Source organism: Odocoileus virginianus, chromosome 12 (assembly GCF_023699985.2).
Source record: "Odocoileus virginianus isolate 20LAN1187 ecotype Illinois chromosome 12, Ovbor_1.2, whole genome shotgun sequence".
Lineage (NCBI taxonomy): Eukaryota > Metazoa > Chordata > Mammalia > Artiodactyla > Cervidae > Odocoileus > Odocoileus virginianus.
In genome coordinates, this window is record NC_069685.1 from 61256188 (window position 1) to 61279045 (window position 22858).

Here is a 22858-nt window from a genome sequence, read left to right on the forward strand (position 1 = left end):
TGTTGAGGAGGAGCAGGGAGGCGTCAGATGGATTGAAGGAGGTAGGGTGTGGAAGCAGGATGAATAGTTGGCAGACTGTGGGCATCTTCTGGATGAGGAATAAAAGACTTGTGCTGGAGGTTCCAGAAGGAACACAAGGAGGACTTTGCTTTCATTCTTACTGCTGCAGATCACCATGGGTAGCTCCCTTCTGTGTTGTGACACACCTATGCACCTCTGCGTGTGATGTGCTGGTTTGCCTACTGCAGCTGCCAGCATCCAGACCTCCTGGATCGCTACCCTAGTTGGCTCCAGGGTCCCCTCTTGTTCACCTGTCCTGTATATCCAGCCAGCAGACTCTTATTACACAGGCGCCTCTGATGTTGTCACTCTTCTCTTTGAAACCTTCTGCTACTTCCCACTGCTCAGATAGCTTCAGCTCCCCTCTGTGGCTCCCAGGCCATGTCTAATCTTGTCTTGCTGACCTCTCTGGGCTATTTCTCCTGCTTCTCCTTTCTCTCAGGATTTCCCATTCAGGCTCAGCTGATCTGACCCTTCTGTCTCGAGTCCTCCTGGGTGACACCTGCTTGAACTGTTTCAGAGCCTGAACTGAAGGTTCCAGGGTGACTGGGAGCAGGGCTTTTCATCCTTCAGGGTGCCCTGGAATTGCTTGGGCAGGGCTTGTCCTCTACCAGGGAGCTCCCTCTTTAGTAGGCAGTTATGGTTTTCAGTAGCATATCCTCCCCCCACCGCTTTAGATTTTCTCTGATATGAAGTTCTTGAGGTAAAAGAACCTATAATCTTTTATGCCATCCATCCATCCATCTATCCATCCATTCATCCTTTCATCCAGCCAGCCAGCCATCCAATATGTGTTTATTAAGCAAGGTCAGTGTGCTGACTGCAGGTACTGGAGGAAAAGTTTCTCTTCTGGAAACCTGCTGACAGATCGATTGCTCACCTCCCGTGCACACTGTGCCACGGGTGATTGCTAACGCTCTAGGTCTGTCCTGATACAGTAAGACCAAAGCTCACAAGATGGTTTTGAGAGGTGTGAGTATTCTTCACCATGCAAAGGGTTTCATTGTAGGATTAAGTAAAGCCAGAGAATTTTACAATTTGACGGGGCCTCGGGGAGCAGCTCATTCAGCCCCTTCATTAGGCAGCAGTGGACAGTGAGAGTTAAAAAGCTGAACAACTTGCTTATAGTAAGTCAGCAGTGCTAAAGCCAGAGGGTCATGTCCGACATTGCTTTTCCATTCCTGGGACTGGTCACTTTCCACCATGCTGTGCCGTTGTAGAGATACTCTGCTGATGATGGGGATAATAAGCATAAGTTTTTTTTTTTGACACTGTTGTGTTTTTCATGTTACAACATGGTTCTCACAGCAGTCTCATTAATACCACTGAGAGTGCCAAGGCTCAAAGAAGTTAAGCAGTTTGTCTAAGATCACACAACTTAGAAGTACTGGTCCCGGGAGTTCCAATCCGGGTCACCTGGCTCCTGAGCCCAGATTCTGAACCGTATCACTCCAGAGCTTCTCTACAGAGAGGGATTGACCCACCTCCCCGCCCCTCTGCTCCGCCCTGCAGAGAAGTGTGTTTCGCCCCATTTATTTAAGGGTCCTTCTGTATTGAATGTAATTTCAGCTTGTGAACCAAATTGTGATTTGGTTTGTGAACCGAAGTTTGGTATTAGACCTTTCCGTAGTTCTTTGAAGGAATGAAGTGCTAGGTGTAGAACCTGTTAGAGTTTGTGAAGCTTTGCTGTTAAGACAGTGTGAAAAGCAGTTGCTGTGATGCATGTGACAATGCGCAGAACTGTGATCTCAGTGACAGGTGAATCGGGACAGTGGCCCTGGCATGGCTGCAAACACCCGAATGCTTTACAGAATGAAATGTTTGGAAATAAGCCCGTCCAAACCCCAGTGGTGTGCACTTTTTCTAAGAAGCAACTATATTTATTTATTTATTTATTTATTTATTAACTTTTTTTTTTCCATTTATTTTTATTAGTTGGAGGCTAATTACTTTACATCATTGCAGTGGTTTTTGTCATACATTGAAATGAATTAGCCATGGATTTACATGTATTCCCCATCCCGGTCCCCCCTCCCACCTCCCTCTCCACCCGATCCCTCTGGGTCTTCCCAGTGCACCAGGCCCAAGCACCTGTCTCATGCACCCAACCTGGGCTGGTGATCTGTTTCACCCTAGATAATATACATGTTTCGATGCTGTTCTCTTGAAACATCCCACCCTCGCCTTCTCCCAGAGTCCACAAGTCTGTTCTATACATCTGAGTCTCTTTTTCTGTTTTGCATATAGGGGTTATTGTTACCATCTTTCTAAATTCCATATATATGTGTTAGTATACTGTAATGGTCTTTATCTTTCTGGCTTACTTCGCTCTGTATAATGGGCTCCAGTTTCATCCATCTCATTAGAACTGATTCAAATGAATTCTTTTTAATGGCTGAGTAATATTCCATGGTGTATATGTACCACAGCTTCCTCATCCATTCGTCTGCTGATGGGCATCTAGGTTGCTTCCATGTCCTGGCTATTATAAACAGTGCTGCGATGAACATTGGGGTGCACGTGTCTCTTTCAGATCTGGTTTCCTCGGTGTGTATGCCCAGAAGTGGGATTGCTGGGTCATATGGCAGTTCTATTTCCAGCTTTTTAAGAAATCTCCACACTGTTTTCCATAGTGGCTGTACTAATTTGCATTCCCACCAACAGTGTAAGAGGGTTCCCTTTTCTCCACACCCTGTCCAGCATTTATTGCTTGTAGACTTTTGGGTAGCAGACATCCTGATTGGCGTGTAATGGTACCTCATTGTGGTTTTGATTTGCATTTCTAAGAAGCAACTATATTTAGGATTGTTGTTGCTAAGTTGTGTTTGACTCTTTTGTGACCCCATGGATTGTAGCCTGCCAGGCTCCTCCGTCTGTGGATTTCCCAGGCAAGAATTCTGGAGTGGGTCGCCATTTCCTTCTCCAGAGGATCTTCCTGACCCAGGGATTGAATGTACATCTCCTGCATTGCAGACGGATTCTTTCCTGCTGAACCACCGGGGAAGCTCATATATAGGGGATCACTTGCCAAAAAACCCCTCTCTCTTAGCAGGGATTGGAAGGAACACTGTGATATTAATGAATTAAGCACAGGCACATTCTGCCGGTCCCCAAAACCTTTCTTTTTTTTAAATTTAAATTTTATGTTACATCACCATTGGTTTATACTGTTGTGTTAGTTTCAGGTGTATAGGAAAGTGATTCAGTTATCCGTATACATGTATCCATTCTTTTGATTCTTTTCCCATACAAGTTTTTACAGATTATTGAGTCCCCTGTGCTATTCAGTAGGTCCTTGTTGATTATCTGTTTCATATATAGTACTGTGTTTTTGTTAAGCCCCAAATCCTAATTTATCCCTTCCCCCTCAAAAATCTTCTAATTGGAATCTTAAAGTTGACTTTTTTTTTTTCCTGTGTCTATGATTGGTTTTACAGAACAACCCTCCCTCCTCAGTTTTTATAATCCGGGGATTCTCACTGTGAGTAGGAAGCCCCAGTAAAGTGTAGAATCTAAAACAAATACGAGTTAGTTCTTTAGTTAGCTTTCCCCTTGAAGCTGTTATCAAAATTAACCCCAGGGAGCATAAATTTAATGCATCCATCTCAGCACCACCTCCTCTTATCTTGGGAAGTCATAGAAAAGAGAAAAAGAGAACATTATGAACCTTGCAGGAACTCTGGAGTTTTATCAATTATCACAAGCAGCATGAACCCCGAGTCATTGAAATCATCTCAGGGAGTGGGAGGGCGGGAAGTGTGCTTACTTGCAAGGGAGCCTTATTGGCTGAGAACAAATGGGTTGATATTTTTTATTTGTTTTCTCTGTTCGTCCGTAATGATTACAGGCTGGCCTTGGTGTTTAGCGACAGGATCCAGCAGGTCAGTGATGACAGCTCCATCACTGTCATTAGCGCCTTTTGTTTGCAGTGAACATGAAAAGCTGTTCAGTATTAAGAAAGTCCAAGGAAAGAAGGAAGGGGAGGGGCGAAATGTGGGGACAAAGTGAGACAGTAAAGGAGAGAGCCAGGAATCCCAAATTCACATTAAAAGAAGTGGGTGCTCCGGTCATTAACTTCACTGGGAGAGGGGCCTCAATTTTGACTCACTGTTCTTTTTATTAGAAGAGTCATTGGTTGTGTCTGTAAAGACTAATCTGTTTTTTTTTTTTGGTGCCAATTTGGGTTCCTAGAAATGCACTAAGGAGATACCCTTTTCCAAAAGGGCTTTTCTGCTTCAAGGGTGGTGTCTGGGAATGACTCTTGTTTCAGTATCTTCTCTAGCAGGCAAAGGTAAAATGAAGCAAAATAGAGGAAATGCAGTGACTTTGTTGGGGACCTATTGGGTGTCAGGCACAGTGCATTTCTATTAGCATTATCTCCTCCACTTCTAACAACCTTGGGGTCCTGTTGGTGGTTTTGTTCCCCCTGTACTGATGAGAACAATAAAACATAAAAGTGTTACCTTGAAGATCATGCCAGCTAGTCAGGGCAGAGCTTGGGTTAGAATTCAGGTGTGTCTCTTGTTCCAGACTCACTGCTCTACGCTGCAGCCCACCCACTTCCTCCCCAAAGAAAGAGAGAAAGAGAAACCACCCACTGCCAAACAAAAAACTGAATTCAAAGAGGCAAGTTTAAAAATCTCAGTATTTGGAAGACCATGAAAATATAGGCAGAAGTATGTATTTATTTGATGATTGAATCATGTGAAAGCAAGGATGATTTTTTTAAAGACATTGAAAAAATTATATGAATTATAAAAATGTGTTATTTTTTTGGGGGGGGAACTTACCCTTCCTCCTGGGGTGACCCTTGACAAGGCCTTCTGTGTTCCTTTTTTCCTCTCCCGCAAAAAAAAGTGGGTGGAAGATGAAAGTTTGATATTTGGCTTATGCAAATCATCAGTGAATTTTGTGCCCCCTTGCCATTTTGGCTTTCTGATGCCTGACCAAGCTCCTTTGAGTTGAGTGCCTACTTCTTACACACCTCTTATCCTTTTCTGGACAAGTTCGCTGAATGTTGTGCCTTTGGTCTTGAGAAAACCAGCCAATTGTGATGACAGGCATACAGGGAAAAAGACAGGGGGGAGATGTGACTTGGTGGGAGAGGGAGAGAAAAAGAGGGCAGGGCTCTTGGGATGACCAAATCAGGCTGTTTCTGCTGTGACATTGCATTTAACGCCTAGAATTTGACCTTCACCATGTCTGGGGCACTCTGTGGACCAGGTAAGCTATTGACAGAACATTTACTCAAATACTAGTTAAAGTCAAGGCTCCTGCTACAATGTGACCGATGTGAATGCATTTAAAGGATTTTTTTTTTTAATGGATTCTCAGCTCAGGTTTTCTTACGACAGTCCTGGGTGTCCCTTAACTTCACTCTGGCCGGAGTGATGGGTTCCGAACATGGACTTGTATGCGTCGCTGTGAAAAATTAAGACGTAAATGAAAACCCCAGGCCCATGTGGGGAGTGTTGCCATCAGACACCAAGACTGAGGATCAGAGAAGCTGGAAATTCCCTCCTGCCCGGGTATTTGGCCTCCAGCTTTTCCACTTCCCTATATCATCCTTCTGTTGGGTCTGTGTGCACAGTGTTGTTTAGTTGGTAAATGACTTGTTGGGACCCCATGGAATGTAGCCCACCAGGCTCCTCTGTCCATGGGATTTCCCAGGCAAGAATGCTGGAGTGGGCTGTAATTTCCGCCTCCAGGGAATCTTCCCAACCCAGGGATCGAACCCACAATTCCTGCATTGGCAGGTGGATTCTTTACCACTGAGCCACCAGGGGAAGTAGGGCTCCCCTAATTTGATGGTAAAGCCACAAGAGCCTGAATGCCAGTTCTAGTTCTCAGCGACCATTATTAACATCCAAAGGCAAACCGCTGCATGCAGGAGCGCGGCGACCACCTTGGACGGACAGCGTCTACACCAGTGGGCTCCTAAGGCCAGCTCCGCTGCCACTAGGGAGCTCTCAGCCCAATTTGCCCTGCTTCCTTAGCTTGAGACAAGTAACCTTCCAGCTGTTCCGTTTCTCTTTGCAGAGTTTATAGGGTGTATGGTGGGGGGCGGGGGATTGGGGTGTTCAGGGTCAGGACTGAAGCTTTAGGGGCCGGCCCGCCGGGGCTGTTCAAAGCCGGCCTGGACCAAGGCTTCAGCATCACCTACGTGGACAGGTGGGGCTCGCGCATCTCCGGAGCCACCCCAGACCGTCTCGAGGATGCTGATGGGTTCTGTCCAGTTTGAAAACTGCCATGTCCGGGGAACAGGGATCTCCTCGCTGCCCACTGGGTGCTGGGCATCGGGTCCTGGGCGCCCTCGGCTTGCAGGGGTCCCGGGGGGGGGGGCGGGCATGCTGGGCATCGGGTCCTGGGCGCCCTCAGCTCGCAGGGGGTCCCCAGGGGGGGCAGAGAGAGCGGCGTGAGAGCGCCTGGAGCTGCGGGCGGGAAGTCGGGAGCAGGAGGAGGAGCAGGAGGAGGAGGAGTAGAGGAAGTCCCCCGTGGCCACCCCGAAGGGAGGGCGGGACGGTGCCCACAGGGAGCGGGTCAGCCGGCGAGAAGCGGGGCTGCTGGGCTCGGGCGCCGAGGGGCACTGGCTGCAGGGCGCGCGCGCTCCCCGCCGACCCCCGCGGAAAGGGGGTTGGGGGGGCGGCGGCGCGCGCGCGCGCGCACGGGGGGGGGCGGGGAGGCGGAGCGCGCAGGGCGCTGAGCGGGGGCGCGCGCGGGGCGGGTGCGGGGGGGCTGCCCCGGGGCGGCCCCCCCAACGTCGGGGCGCGGCGGGCGGCGGCGGCGGGAGCGCGTCCCGTCCGGGTCCTGAGGAGCCGCCGCCGCCGCCGCCGCCGCCGCCGCTGCCGCTCGCCAACATGGCGGACCTGGAGGCCGTGCTGGCCGATGTCAGCTACCTGATGGCGATGGAGAAGAGCAAGGCGACCCCGGCCGCCCGCGCCAGCAAGAAGATCGTCCTGCCCGAGCCCAGGTACCGGCTCCCCGCGCCCGGGCGCCGCCGCCGCCCCCCGCGCGGCCGTCAGCGACCCCCTGCGTCCGGGAGGGTCGGGCGCTCAGTCCGCCTCTGACCCCCGGGCAGGCGCTGAGGGGGGAGCGGGCGCTGAGGGGACCGCCTCGCCGTGCCCGTCTCTGAAATGGGGCCTCGGAGGGCTTTTGGGAGGGGACTCCGGGAGAGAGCGCCCCGAAGTGCCCGGCGCGGCCGCCGGCGAGCAGCGAGCGCCCCTGTGAGGGGTTGTTCGGCTGCGGTGTGACTTCGCCGGACCAAGCCCGGCCCCTGGCCCGCTTCTTGCCCCATCCCTTTCTCTCGGGCCAGCCCAGTCCCTGTGGTCCTCCCTGTTTTAAGTGCTGTGCTTCCCTCCTGCCGCATCTATCTCCGTCCTCCCCTCCAGCCCCCAATTCGGTCCCCCGCCTGCCGCGTCCGTCCTTCTGCCCGCCGCTGCCAGTCTTTCCCTGGCGCTCCATCCCGGCCGTTCCTTACGGAGTTCCTGCGGCTGTGCCCCTGCCCAACTCCGTCCTCTCCTCAGCTCCCTCTGGGCGCCTTAGTTGGGGAGTGCAGGCGAGTTGCTTTTTTTTTTTTTTTTTGCCCCGGGCACTTAAATTACTCTCTCCCCCTTTTAAGGTCCACCAGGCAGCAAGTAGTGAATTCTGATCCACTTGATTTTGTCTTTGGTACGTGGTGACAGGTCCCACTGGCGGCACTTTATTAAAAGGTTGAAATGGGAATCGCTTCAAAACGCATGTTGAATGGGTAATTCCAGGCAGAAATTTTGTTTAAATTACTAGCCAAGGACCCGATTGAATTGGCAAGGGTCTTGGTGAAGTCCATACCAAGTTGTAATTTTTTTGACTCAGAAATGATTTATTATTGGTGAAGTAATAAAAGACTTGATTAGTTCATATCATTGGCATTACCCCAGAAAGGGTCATTTATCAGGTTAATAGTGAGTTTCAGACAGTGTATCAGAGGATTGGAGTTGGATTCTTTTTTTTTCCCCCCTCAGCTTCCTTCCTAAATAACACCATCACCAGTGGTACAGCAAATGTGGCTCCTTGACACTATAGCTCTTGGTGGAATTGATGGTATAATGAGGCATCTTCTTAACGGTGAATTTAAAACTATGTATTTTTGTATATTACTGAAAACTAAAACTAAAAGCCATTCTCCATTTGAAAGCATCAGCCCTTCATGGGTTCTGTGTCTAAGATTGCTTAAATATTACCTTGGCATAAGGGGAAAAAATCTTTCTTGTGATGCTGTGTGATCATCACATTATTTTTTACAAGTCCAGGAGCCTGAGCCCCACGATATAGAAAATATCAGTCCCTTTGTGCTGTTTGTTGTGAAAAGTCAAATTGTGTACATGAAGGTGTGCGTCCTGAATGTTTTTGGCTCACTTGTTCTTCTTAGCCCCTGCATCTTGGTTCTGCAGGGGAAAACCTACTTTGATGAGCAGGAACAGGCAGGAAATGTCAGAGAGAGTGGAAGCCCTTTAGAGCATCGTGAATACAGCACTCCTGTTCCAGACTTGAACATGTCTGGAGCTCACTGACAAGCAGTGGTGTTTAAAATTTCTGGCAAATGGAAAACTAGGTAAAACAGGAACCCCGAATGAAACCTGAATTTCATTAAAAAAAAAAAACCAAAACCAAAAAAACCCCCTGCATTTCTATAAATGTCATAGATAATGCTTAGTTTCTTTTCCTGGTTTTCTTCCTTAAGGACAGGGACTCCTAAGTATATAAAGTATCTGTATGTAAAATCAACAAATCTTAACTCCTGGACAGTTCTTTTTTTTGGGGGGGAGGGGTGATATATACTATTATTAAAATTAGGAACTTCTGTTCATTTTGTTTTTCTTGGTGTTTTGAACTTACTGTGACTTCTGCTTTTTTAATGTCCCTCCTAAGAACATCCTTAGTGCTTAGGGTATTCACTTCCTCGTGTGAAGGCCTTTGTTGTCAGTGACATTCTTTGGTAATGCTCTCTTTAAGGCAGAATTAGTGACGGCCCAGCAGATTTCTCATGACATTTTAGAATTGAGACATAGAAACAGGAGAGTAATTTTAGGAAGCAGCTCTTTAGTAATTGTTATTCTGTTGCTGGTGTTTTGCTTTTTTTTTTTACCCCCCAAATAGACTTTTGAATTAGGCCATTGGAATGTTCTCCAGAGATTCTAACTTGTTTGAATTTATCTCAACTGGCTTTACTTTTCTCCTGTGACCATTCACATAGTCACTGCCACTCCTTGTACTGAGCTAGGATTCTGTACATTGAGATCATCAGGTAAAACATCTTCACATCTTTCTCCAGCTGGATGGCAGTTGGTGGCTTACCTGCTTGATTTGGGGATGGGGTGGGAGGTTGGGGGATTTCTCGATCTGGTAAGAAAGTAAATTTCACATGAAAATGCCTCAGCATCATGACTCAAAAGACTAGTGTGATTTCACTCTTTGGTGAAGGGTACAGGTCAGATGTTCTCTGATAAGAGTTTCTATTTCGGCTTCATTTTGAGGAAAGCTGTGTGGTCACCAGTCTCTGGCACTCCTGAGCAAGAGGTTTAGCTTTATATGTTCAGTTTCTAAATGGGAAGCATAAAACTCGCCACTGGTTGATCTCCAGTGACTCTTTTTTCCAGCTAACTATTTGAAGCCACGGTAGCGTTTTTTGTGCTTCCTTATTTCACTTACTTCACCTTTTCCTCCAGTTTTGCACAGAGAGACAACAGAACAAAGCACTATCCAGCTAATTTCAATGAAATGAGGAGTGTGCCGTCCCCTGCCTATTACGGGAGAATCTCACAAAATGGAACATTCCGCCCAGGGGAGATTTTGCTTCTCAGAGACGGCAAAGAGGCAACCATTTTGTTAGACTGACACGTTATTCAGTTAATGAACCAATGAGTGTAAATCCTGTAAAGACTGCCTATTTGTTCAAATTATACAATTGCTTTAGTTTACTGAAACATTTGTTGCGCTAATGTAGGTGATAATGGGTCTATTGGTGACAGGCACCTGTGACCCATGGACACTCTGCGCATGCCCAGTTGAGGACACACACAGTCAGATGTGTGTGCCAGTCGTTTTATGCCATGTTAGGAAGAAACATTTAATAGGGACTAATTCAGAAACCAAGGCCTACAAAGGGTCAGCACCTTAAGCCCTGTAGAGTCAAGGCAGCTTTTCCTCTGGTCTCATTACTCTCATAATCTTTTCTGAACAGCAGGATTCAGTTGACTTGAGTTGACACATTCTTGCAAGAGGTTCAGTCACAAAATCGATCTCTCCTCCAGAGTTTCATTTCTATTCAGTGGACATTGAAAATTCAGGCTCATCCATCACAAAACTTGTCCTTTCCAAGTCATGGGAAAGCCTGAAAATGTTTAAAGAGCCTTTATAATTTTCTGGAAACATTTTCGACTGTCCTGAAGAAGGTTTGTGGTACTGTTTATTCCATGAATTCAGTGTACAGTTGTAGAGCTGTTTTTCTGAGGCAGGCAAGGCCTGGCCTGACAGATCTTCCTTCAAGGGGCTTACAAGAGCCAGCTCGCTAGGAAAAGACCCTGATGCTGGGAAAGATTGTGGACAAGAGAAGGGAATGACAGAGGATGTGATGGTTGGATGGCATCACCGACTCAATGGACATGAGTTTGAGCAAGCTCCAGGAGATAGTGAAGGACAGGGAAGCCTGGTGTGCTGCAATCCATGGGGTCACAGAGTCAGACATGACTTTGTGACTGAGCAACAGAACAACACAGTCTAGTTGGAAATACACAGGGAATTGAGAAAGATGTTGACTTTCATGCGCAGTTGCCAGAGATTCTTTTTAACTGTGGACAGGTAGCACAGAGTGGCCTTTACTCTTCTGTTTTCACGGAATTCATTATGCCTGCTCTGTGTTTTGCAGTAATTTTTTAATAATCCCCCTTGAAAAGCTGCCGAGCCATAATATACGTAGTAATATGGTCCTGTGCACCCGTCTGCTTTTAAAGTTATCGTAGGTGATTGGTCTTGAAAAATAGCTTCGTTTTCTTCTAATGTGGAAATGGGATTTATTCTGTAATTTCCCAGCTCCAGTCAGTGAGTGACCAGAGGATGATTTGAAAGATTCCTCTCCATTTGATTTGGAGGGTATTCTATGCCTGCATGGCCGTCTCTGAACTACAGAGTCAGGGTTGAACGAACGAACAGCCTTCAGGAAAAAAAGCACTCTTTATTGTCAATAGGAGCATTTCTATTATGAAACAGTGTGTGCTTCTTTTTCTCTAAACTATACCTTCCAAATGTAATTTATTCTGACCTTTCAGCTATTACTTCATTCTTGGTCAAAGTTAATTTGCGCCAGCGACTTGAAAAGGTAAGGACTGCATGCAGTCAGGAGTTCTTAGAAATAGATGTTCCTTTGCATTCAGTTTGGGACCCAGAATCTGCCCAAGTCAAGCATTGTAAAAGGCTTGTGTCGAGAGACCGGTTGATGTCTTTGAGTTCAGGCAATCCCAGCTCTTAGAAGCAATGTGTTCTGAGCTGGCCTCTTAAAGGAACTTCCTTGGTACCCTGAATCGGGCTTCAGCAAACATCTGTTTGGATCCAGTGTCTTAGAGGCCCTAAGAAGGGACACTTCAGTCTTCAGCAGGTGGATGGCAAGCAGAGGAAGAGATGGCCTAGAGCAGAGAGGACTCCTGGGGTCCCTGCAGTCCAGTCAAAGGAGAGGGAAGCTTAAATTCCCCAAGGCAGTGATGTGATAACCGCCATTCACCGAGAGCGCCCCCTCTGCAGGCAGTCTGCATCTTGAGGGCGTGTGTTCCCCACAAGAGCACTGTCAGGCGATTAGCATCAGCTTGTTTCTGTTACCCCAAGAAGCAGGTGCCTGAAGAAGCAGGTGCCCGGGAAGGTTGAGGAACCCGGCCCAGGTGACCACTTACGGTGGCTGAGGCAGGAGCCGGATTCAGCCCAGGTTTCCCAGAGCTTTCCATCATGCTCTGCCATCTCACACTTCTGGGTGCGGATTCGGCCAGCGGCCAGGGCAGCATTGGAAAGTCAGGACCATCCTCAGAGACTGATAGAGAACAGCTATTCCTCTGGGACCTGAGAAAACGGTAATTATGACTAAGTGAATAAGCAGTTTCTGCCTTATTTCCCAGGAGGAGCTCGGGGGTTAAATGCCTGTTCTGTTTAACATGAGAAGTGCGATCTCACTGCTGTTAATGAGAAATTGTATAATAATAGACTGCCTCACCCTCTGGCTGCCCAACAGGATTTCTGTCTGTTATCATTTAGAGAAAAGGGCAGCCCAGGCTGCCCACTCTCCTCCACCTGCTCCCCCCCGCCCCCAATATTTTTTCCATTTCCGGGAAAAGGATAAAAGGAACAAAACTGTATTTTTGGTTTTATTTGCAGTAAAAATTACTTTCTCGTTCGATTAATCTTCCTCTGTTAGAAAACTGTCTTTGAAGACAGCTGTAGGTGAAAATGCATTTTCTGTGCCTGATGGTCTGTCCTTGTCTTCTGGACATGGGTGGTGGGGAAATGGAGATGATGAACTTGGCAACTCTGGCTTTCTTATTGTCAAGTCATTTGCCTGCAAAGTCATTTGCATGCTGATGAGGCTATGTGATCCAGAGCCCTCTGCCTCTCCTCTTTTTCTCTTCTTTATCCTTCTCTGTTTTTATTGAAAGAAAAGAAAGCAAAAGTGCAAGTCACTCAGTCGTGTCCGGCTCCTTGCGACCCCGTGGACTATACAGTCCATGGAATTCTCCAACCCAGAATACTGGAGTGGGTAGCCTTTGCCTTCTCCAGGGAATCTTCCCAACCCAGGGATTGAACCACAAGGGAAGTCCAAGAATACTGGAGTGGGTAGCCTATCCCTTCTCCAGCGGATCTTCCTGACCCAGGTATAGAACTGGGGTCTCCTGCATTACAGGCGGATTCTTTACCAACTGAGCTATGAGGGAAGCTCCCTGTTTTTATTACCGATTAGAATTTAGAACCCTGGGGCCTTTTTGGATTGCTGAAGGAAATGGCAACCCACTCCAGTGTTTTTACCTGGAGAATCCCAGGAACGGCGGAGCTGTCTATGGAGTTGCACAGAGTTAGACACGACTAAAGCGACTTAGCAGCAGTAGCAGCATGGGTCTGAAGGAGAAGAGGGTGTCAGAAGATGAAATGACTGGATGGCATCACCGATGCAATGGACATGAACTTGGGCAAACTTCGGGAGATGTGAGGGGCAGGCCTGGCATGCCGCAGTCCAGAATGGGGCTGAGAAAAGTCAGACACGACTGGGCGACTGAACAACAATGGGTCTGAAATGCAGCAAGCCCCTCATCTCCTCTAAATATTCCTCCTGATTTTGGAAATCTTCTTTTGGGTCACCTGTGCTTCGGCTTCAGTGTGAAGCCAAAGCACGTTTTAGTACTTTATAAGACAGTAAAGAAGAAGCCCATTAGAGAACAGAGTGAAGATATTTCTGTAGCTCATCTGTTTTGTGACTGGTGGTTTGTAAGAGTCAGCCTTGGCCCAGCCTTGGACTTGTACTCTTGTTCGCTCCCATTTCCTTCTTTCAGGGTTTCGAGAGCAGGAAAAACTGATTATAGGAAAGTTGCCTGGCCAGACCTTCCTCCTCAGTGAACTCGAAGGCCAGCTGTCCTTATCGCTGGGCCCTAATTTTCCTGTGCCCTCCCTCCTACCTGCCATATTGTCCTAGGAGAGAAAGTTCTAGACTAGGAAGTACAGCCCTGATTCCACTGGCAGTTTGCCACAGGCCCTCGGTACATCACTTAATTTCAGTGTATGCAGTTTCCCCATCTGTACAATATGATATCTGTTCTTTTCTGATCACAAACTGTCCCCTAAATCTCTGTCTTTTTAGAGCATTTTCTATCCATACATTTGTGAGCAGGAGAGGAGATTCATTTCAAACACAGAAAACTCAAGAGTAAAAAAGTGGAAGCAATGTGAAATGGTAGTTTTTCTTTATTTACACCATAGGTGGTTGTGGTTGGGATTACAAAAAAAAGTAAAAAAAAAGTAGCAGATAAAGGCCCATGTTGCATGGAGACTGTGAACTCCATGCTCAGAGCAGGTGGGCTTGGAAAGCAGGACTTCTGAAAAGTTAGACTGTTGACCCCAAGTAGGTGAATTTCTCAGGTTTTGTAGGTGAATCTCAGGTTTCTGCTCAGTGTTCTTCCTCTAACTGTTTGTGGGAGTGCTGTTTGTCTAGAACCTTCTGCTCGTGGTGCCTCGCTTGGTTCTTTTCCTTTCTTTCTTCTCTCTTTTTTCTTCTCTCCCTCTCTTCCCTCCCTCTTGTCCCTCCCTTTTCTTCCTTCCATCCATCCATCCAGTAGGCTCTGGGCTATGTTGGCTTCAGTACCTAAGAGTTCATAAGCGAGCCACTCTTAAAAATAGATAATTTAGCAATTGAGAGAGTTGACATCCTCAGAAGGTCTTTGTGTCAGTAAAAGGAACCAAAAATTATAATCTGAAAGCAGCTGGCTTCAGTGCATTGAGCATAAGGTGATGCATTCTCATCTTCCTCAGACATCCACAGATACATCTTAATAACCTAGCGTTGTCGTAGATAATGTTTGAAAAGATCTTGGAGGGCGTCCAGTCTAGTCCTGTGTTGGGTAGGTGACTTCCCTCTCCAGCATCCAGCCAGGGTCGTCTTCTGGGAGAATCTCTGGAAGAGATATGGTGTTGGAAAGTGCTTTCTCTCCCCCCACCCCCACCACAGGATATATATATTTTTTAATTGGAGGATCATTGCTTTACAATGTTGTGTTAGTTTCTGCAACAGTGTGAATCAGCTCTATGTATACATGCATTCTCTCTCTCTGGGGAACCTCCCTCCCACCACTCCCCCCCCCCCCCCAACCTTTTTATTTTCATAGGAATTTTTTTTTTAATTGAAGTATAATGGAAAGCTCTCTTGTAATTCATCCTGTGCACGGATAGCTCTTGTTCCTTTCGTGATCCTGTAAAACAAGTTTAATTCGTCTGCAAAGTAATAGATCTTCAGTCTCTTGAAGGCAGCTGCCTCAGCCCCCATAGCTGCTGTGGGGAGCTGACTTACGTGCCTTCAGTTGTTCCTCGTGTCACGCCAAAGCCTGCCCGCTGCTCTGTAATCTATTATTACCTAGCAGAGTAGGAATATTAAAATTTACAAAGACGAAAAAGGTATCTGCAAAATTACTGTAATAAATACGGCGATGGCAGAGCTGTTAAATCCAAAATCAAGTGTATGGTTGAGTCCCTCTGAAAGTTCCATTACAGGGAGAACATTTTTGGTCCTGCGAATGACTTTTAAATTTCATTTTACTGGTTTGGTTAGGGGATCGGTTGTTTCCATAAACGGTCAGAGTTTGGAAGCTAAGCATGGGCTCCCTGAGTATTGTGACAGAGACTGTCTTTGACTAGTGCTGAGTGCCAGGCACTGTCTATTTCTCAGATAATCATAGGCTAAACTATTTAAGGAAGAAAGTGAGCTTCCATTAAGCTGAAAAGATCCATCTTCTGAGGATTAGAGAATGTTTGTTTCATGCGTTCAAAAATTGACAACTCCGTTAGCTGGGGAAAGCAGCTAGTTTCTTTATTTTCAGCTAGAAAACTTTCTTGAATGACATGTTCGTAGTGTTTGTATTTTGTGTCATTAAGTCAGTCCATTGCTCTTTATTTAGAAAGATGACTGGTGATATTTTCAGGTCATTTCTTCTACATCTTCTGTATCTGTATTGCTTTTGATAAGGATTTAAGTTAAAAATGAACTGAGATGCGAAGGCATTTGCACAGCTGTTAAATAGTGTAGGCTTTCATTTTGCATCATGAAAATGTCTCAAGGCATCTATGACATTTTCAGTGGCTCTTCTTTTAAAAGTATGGGGCTTTTTTTCAGCTTCTATTCTTTGGCCTCTCCACGCAGCATGTGGGATTTTAGTTCCCCGATCAGGGAGCGAACCTGTGCCCCCTGCAGTGGAAGCAAGATGTCTTAACTTCTGGACCACCAGGAAGATCTCCCAAATGTGAGGCTTTTGGTGGTGGGGTCGGAGGGATCTGTACTGCATTTAGAAAGGAACTTATCCTAATAGAAAAGGTCAGGGGACTTTCATCTTTAAGAGGCCCTGCTTTTTTCAGCTACACATACTGATTCTTTTCTCCTATTATAATGACACCCTAAGTGGGGAAGGGGATTACACAGTGAATCTTGTCATTGCAACCCTGAGTATAGAATAGAATGGAAAGTTTTCCCTGCTCCCTTGTTGTGTTCCATTTTGGAAGCACTGCCTTCTCTTTTGTTGCCAGTGACCGTGGAGGAAAACTCAGTATTTTATCAAAACATCCCTCTAGAATTGAGCTAGAAAAGAAAAGTGTTCTCTGCACAATAGCAGTTTCTAAGCAAAGGATGAGAGGGTGTTTATGCTAATGAAAAAGTGAAGTGAAAATGTTACTAGTAGCTCAATCATGTCTGACTCTTTGTGACCCAATATACTATAGCCCGCCAGGCTCCTCTGTCCATGAAATTCTCCAGCCAAGAATAGTGGAGTGGTTGCCATTTCCTTCTTCAGGGGATTGTCCTGACTCAGGGATCAAACCCAAATCTCTTGCATTTCAGGCAGATCTTTACCGTCTGAATCATCATGGAAGTGCCCCTCCCCCCAAAAAAAAACATCAAAAAAGCTGTTGAGACTTTTGTGTTCAGGGATTTCTTAGGGTTTAATCATTTGGTTGATTGTTTTTTTTTTTAATTCCATGTGGGAAACCAGGTAGCATCTTTATGTTTCTGTCCTTTAAATAAAGTGTCTTGCTTGACAGGGGATTGAGGTTTCAAATTATTAAAAAAAAAAAAAAAAATTCAAGTTACTCTGTAAGAGAAGCTTATTTTCTCTGGCTGTGTCCTACCAGAAAGATCTGATGAAGTAGCTGGTACACAGTTCTTTCTGTAAGTTCAGAGTTTTAAGGTAAACATTCTGGCCCTATGGGTATCTCTGCCACTCTCTGGCATGGGGTAGGTGGTGGCGGAACAGTAAAAAAAGCCAGATTCTAGTTTTGAGGGGCCTCAGTGGTCCTAAACTGATAAAATTCTTCCTCTACTCTTAATCCAAAACTAGGGTGTAAACCAGATCAGAATTAATTACAGTGATCCTGATGGGAGATCTACTTGTTGGGCTTATCAGTTAGGTTTGAACACATTATCTTATTAAACCCAGTGACATCTGTTGTTCATCTGTTTCACATTTATGCAAGAGATTTGAATTTAGATTAAACAACCTGCATGAGTACTTGTGTATAGTGCTTTGCAGTTTTACATGTATTGGATCTTTCTTGTTAGTTTTTCAAGTTGTCCTCTGTAGTTGGTAGACAATTGAGAAAGGAAAAAGACAACTACCTGAGACGTGTCCACGTGGGGACATTGAGAAGGGCACTTTGTCTGTCTAGGGACAGCTAGTGCTCTCCTCGGACACCACGGTCTTTCCTGTGGTCCCAGGGGTGGTCTTCCCCCCGCAGACTCAGAAACTGGATTCTGTCATCACAGAGTCTCTCTCTGCCTCCTAACGTGAAGTTCGCATCCATAAGCTCAGTCAGGTTTGACTAACACCTTCTCTTCTTTGAGGCCGGTGGTTCTTATTTAAAGACCCCTTGGAGAATCTGATGAGCTAGAGGCTCCCCCTCCTCCACCCCAAAATGCACGAACTCACCTGGTCGATTCATCTCAAAAGCCCGACTGTAGCTGGAGTGTCAGATTGATATTCAGCACTGGCTCTCACGGAGCCTGGCTGCCCGAAGGCCCTGTGACCCAAGCGTCCGCTTTGGAAGGCCGCCCCTGTGGACGTGGTGCAGATGCAGGTGGCACAGGCCAGTGGCCGGAGGGCTCAGAAGGTCTGGCCCCCGGCTTGGCAGCCACAGGAGCCAGGACCAGGTCATTTCTCTGGGCTTTATACTGGGTGTGAAATCCCTGAGTCCCCTGACGGTGAGACGCCCCGTCTACACTTCCACATTTCCTGTTCTGACTGGTGCCAGGCCTCCACTGGAGTCATAGCACAGTTGCTGAAGCCGCAGCTATGGCTTGCTAGCCGAGGAGCTTTGGGCATTTCTCTGCCCTTTGTGTTATGCCTTGATTTAAAATTTTCATTCTCCAAGGGCAAGCTTTTTCCCTTATTTCCACGTTCTGGGAAACAGCTCCATGATACTCAGCATCCCCGTTTGAGGAGAAAGTCCAGGTTCAGAGTGAGGGTAACGGCTCAAGGTCACCTTGGTAGCAAATGGTACAGTTGAGCCTCAGTTCAAATTCTGTGCATTTCAATGGACACCCACAGACTACCTTCTGTGATAGTCTTGAATGAATCTTCTAAACAAAGAAGGTTCTCGGGTTTGGGTAGAGGAACATTGTCAATTTCAGACTTCAGTAACACAGTTTGGAGATTCGTTGTCTTCATTCAATCCGGAGGTCAACTGCTGGGATCTGATGAGGTGCTGCTCCAGTAGTTACATATACTTTGACCGGAGATGTCAAGTTAATCATAAGTATATGCATATTTCCTGAAAAAATGAGATGTCATAAGTTTCATGTTAAATAATAGGATACTTTTTACTAGTGATGACACTTTTAAATTGAGAATAGCTACATGTCAGGGGTTCATGGTACTTTCTTAACCCCAAACACATTTTCTTAATTTCTGATGCACCCTTATTTCAAAAAGCAAAATTAAAATTCACATCTCTGCCTGTCAGTAGGTAAATGGGGATCCTCAGCTTGAAGACACTTGTCAGGTACTTGAGATGCATTGTTTTTTTTTTTTTTAATGTTCCATTGATTAATCTTGCTGGTGGTACCTTCTAAATTATGACAGAAAATTGATGGGACAGGTTGCCTATGTAACCTCCACAGAAAGGTCGTTGAGCTCACAGGGGGATGGAACTCCGTCAGGGACACTTCAGCGAGTCCATCTAGAGTTCGCCGCCTCCGCCTGCTGATGTGTGTTCAGCCCTTCCTTGTCAGTAATGTAGAGATGGGGCTTCCCTGGTGGCTCAGTGGTAAAGAACCTGCCTGTCAATGTAGGAGACATGCGTTCGATCCCTGGGTCGGGAAGATCCCCTGAAGAAGGAAATGGCAACCCACTCCAGTATTCTTGCCTGGGAGATTCCATGGACAGAGGAGCCTGGTGGGCTACAGTAGTCCATGGGGTTGCAAAGAGTCAGACATAACTGAGCAACTGAACAACAACAAAAATTCCTAGCTGATCATAAGAGATTCATCTTTACAGAGGACTGGCAGCAAATCAAGAGGAAATTGCAGAAAATCAGACGGAATGATAGAATTAGGAAAAAAATAAACATCATTTTGCAACTTTTGCTGAAAGTAGATTTAAGTAAAGATCATCAGTGTATAAAACCATTAAATGAAAGGTTGATTCGGAATTTTAAATGGAGAGGTCAGACTTTCACCAATTAGTGAATTTTCACCTCACTGATGTTGGGGCTCAGGACAGGCCAGCCCCCAAATGGGCCAAAGTTATACAGTGATTATTTTGAATTAAGATTACTTAAGAAACAACCACTGTAAGAAAGACACTCTGACCCTCCTTCGTGACCCTGAGAGCAGGAAATAAATCTCGCAGGTGAAAAGTACCCTCCTGGCACTGAGGGAGACAGACAGCCCTTGTTGCCTGAGACAGAGCGCCCAGGCCGAGAAGGCGTGTAGACAAGCCTGTTTCTTCCTCGCTCATTCACTACCCTAAGCCCAAATTGCTTTCAGGTCTCACAAATGTATTGTTTCTTTGTCTAAAAGGTATAAAAGCTGACGGCTTTGATCATTTCTTTAGATCCTATTGCTTGAGACCTCTGTACATGTGAATTAAATTTGTTTTTCTTCCTCCTGTTACTCTGTCTTGCATCCATTTAATTATCAGAACAGCCAAAAGAACTCAAGAAAGGTGGGGAGGAAACATCCTCCTTTCCAACCCTGTGTCTCTTGATATGAGGCAAGCTGAAGACTGTGTAGTGAATAGTCCTTCCCTCAAAGATGAACCTGAACATATCCAAGTCTTCAGAGCTGACTTGCAGCATACAGGAAATGAGGAGACAGAGGAACACATTGAGTGATTTTATGAGGAAGCAAACAAGCATATCCAGGACGAGGGCCATCCTTTAGGACTGCCAACTTGGTTTCCTCAGTAAGTCACTGGCATGAAGATGAGAAGTGACTGGTAGGGATGGAGGGGTGATCGAGAGTAAAACAGAATTAAGAGATAATAATCAAAGGAATATGCAGATCTTGATTTGATCCTGGTTCAAACCCAACTGGGCTTCCCACATGGTGCAGTGCTGAAGAATTTCCCTGCCAGTGCAGGAGACACAAGAGATGTGTGTTCGATCCTTGGGTCAGGAAGATCCCCTGGAGTAGGAAGTGGCAGCCCGCTCCAGTGCTCCTGCCCGGAGATCCCGTGGACAGAGGAGCCTGGTGGGCTGCAGCCCCGGGGTCAGACGAGGCTGAGCGCCCGCTGTGCTTCAGACCCGGCTCGCCAGAAGACGCCTCTGAGGGACCCTGGAGATGTGATTAGGAAGTGGGTATTCAGGAATCACTGTGATTTCCAGAGTGCGGTTGGGAAGAGACAGTGGACCATGTTTATGGAAGGAAAGTTTCTGTAATTTTCAGAAGTGCAGGCGAAAGTAGTAAAGGTAAAATGATATGCAGTCTGAGATTTGCTTTGAAATACTTAAAAAAGCAAAACAAAACATGAAAAGTGAGGGGGAGAACGGAAGCCAGCTAAAATCTTAACAGCTGTCCACAAGGTGTTGACTGATGGATCATGGGCTTTCACACTACCAGTCTGTACTTTTGCACGTTTGAAAAATTTTACAAAAGTTTTTAAAAACAAGGGTAGATGGGAGGATCATGATTGTCTTCGGATAGGGGTGGTGATAGCCTCGCGTTGTCCCAATGTCACGTGTAACCAGTGTTGATGACTTAGGATATAACTTCCTACGATGCACCCTACGGAGATTCTAAACGTCATGCATCTCAAAGAACAGACTGATGAGCTCTTTGAAAACTGCATTAGATGACTCAAGAAGAGGCTCCGTGGCACTGATTTCAAAGACATGGGTAGAGTTGTAGTGAATTCATTTGCAACCAGAGTTCTGACTAATCCAAGTCCTTGTGGATGAATTTACAACCTTTGGATCAGAAGACTTCTCATTGGAGGATGAGGGGGAAAAAAAGATGCAAAAATATCCAAGAGAGAAAGCATATTAAGACATGAAACTTTAGAAAGTGACTTACCCATTTACTCACTAAAGACAAAACGATTTCAGCGAACCTCATTCAGTCATGAATATCTATTAAATCATAGTTCTGATGTTTACATTTAGCAGGAAAAAAATGACAGCCCGTGCTGTTTAAGATGGTCTACCCTTGAAGCATATGCTCCATGCCTAATGAGACTCTGTAATGTAATTCTCTCTCACTGAGATTACTTGAACAAATTTCTATATTTAAATTACATGAATATTAGTTTGTCAAAATAATTTCTTTAAAATAGATATTTTGTAATGCGTTGCTCTAAACCAGACCTCACCAACTAATTACCAGTAAGACTAGTATGAAGAAAACAAAACTTTTAAGTCAGAGCAAATCTGGATGAATGGTGCAGCGGGGGGTGGGGGGGGAGGGTTACAAGGTATTTCTAGATTGGAAGACTCAGTATTGAAAAGATGTCAATTCTCTTCAAATTAACCTTATCACAGTTCAGATCGGCATAAGAATTTTAAAGAATGTGATAAATGTGATTCATCCAGAAGAGATAAGTGGGAAAAAAATGACCAATAGAATAATGGGGATCTGCTTTAGCAAACATGAGACATTGTTGTAGGAATTAAAATCATGTGGTCTTGTTCCAGGCACAGACACATCGATGGCAGAGCATGCAGAATCGTGTGTATATGTGTATTTGTATTCATCTCTATAGCAGAACTTGAACTTGGCTTATGAGCAAAGGTGGCATTTTGAGTCTGTTAGGGAGAGGATTGTGTGTGATAGCTGATTGTTGGATCAAGTCCACATTGTACACACACACAAAAGTTCCCCAGTGTTTAATGAGATAATCATAAAAATTATTGAAGATAGAAAAATGTGAGAGAAGATACTTTTATTATTCTGGAGTACAAAGGGCTGTCCAAGGCAAACCCCCAAACCTGGAAACCATCAAGGAGAAAATGAATGCAAGACTCAGATGAAGTTTTCATGTGATGAGTGGCGTCATGTGCCAGATTAGAAGACGAGTAGCCGATGAATTCCTTTGGTTGGTCTTGTACGGAGAATATTTTAGTTTGTAGATCTGTTTGCCTGGGGAGTGCTCGGTCACTGATATTCTTGCCTGGTTCACATTCTCTTAGGGAAGTGGGGTCAGGGAAGCATAGCAGTTTGTGTCCAAGTCAGCATTTTTGCCAGTTATAGAAACAACATGTCATCTGTCAGTCCTTATAAAGGAAGTGTTTGCTTTAAAAAAAAAAAAGAAACTTTGAAGAGCTGGATATTAATCTCAAGGGTTGTGAATTAGGTATTCTTGCACAGTTAGAAAAATAAGTGAATCCAAAAGTGAAGGCTCTGTGTTGTCTGGCATTTTTCTCTCTGTGTGTGTTTCTTACCTGCTGCTGTCCTTGGTCCATTTCCTTCGGTTATTCGGTGCAGGCATGGTTTATCAGATGCTGCACAGGTAGCCCCGTTGCTTTCTCCGTCACCTCATCTTGGCCAGGGGTCCCCCAGGGTCTGGAGTTCAGCCACGCCGCCCTGGACTCTGCAGCCCCCTGT

The 22858-nt window shown here is 45.8% G+C and overlaps 1 protein-coding gene across 2 annotated transcripts in view; it reads left to right on the plus strand.

Annotated features, from left to right (window-relative positions):
* The first annotated feature begins 6780 nt into the window (after nt 1-6780).
* GRK3 (G protein-coupled receptor kinase 3) overlaps nt 6781-22858 on the plus strand; it is a 114416-nt gene continuing 98338 nt past the window's right edge. For both annotated transcript variants that reach the window (XM_020894212.2, XM_070475477.1), the window contains exon 1: nt 6781-7030. In XM_020894212.2, the coding sequence (XP_020749871.1) occupies nt 6918-7030 (113 nt within the window). In that variant the 5' untranslated portion in view covers nt 6781-6917. The remainder of the gene's footprint in view (nt 7031-22858) is intronic.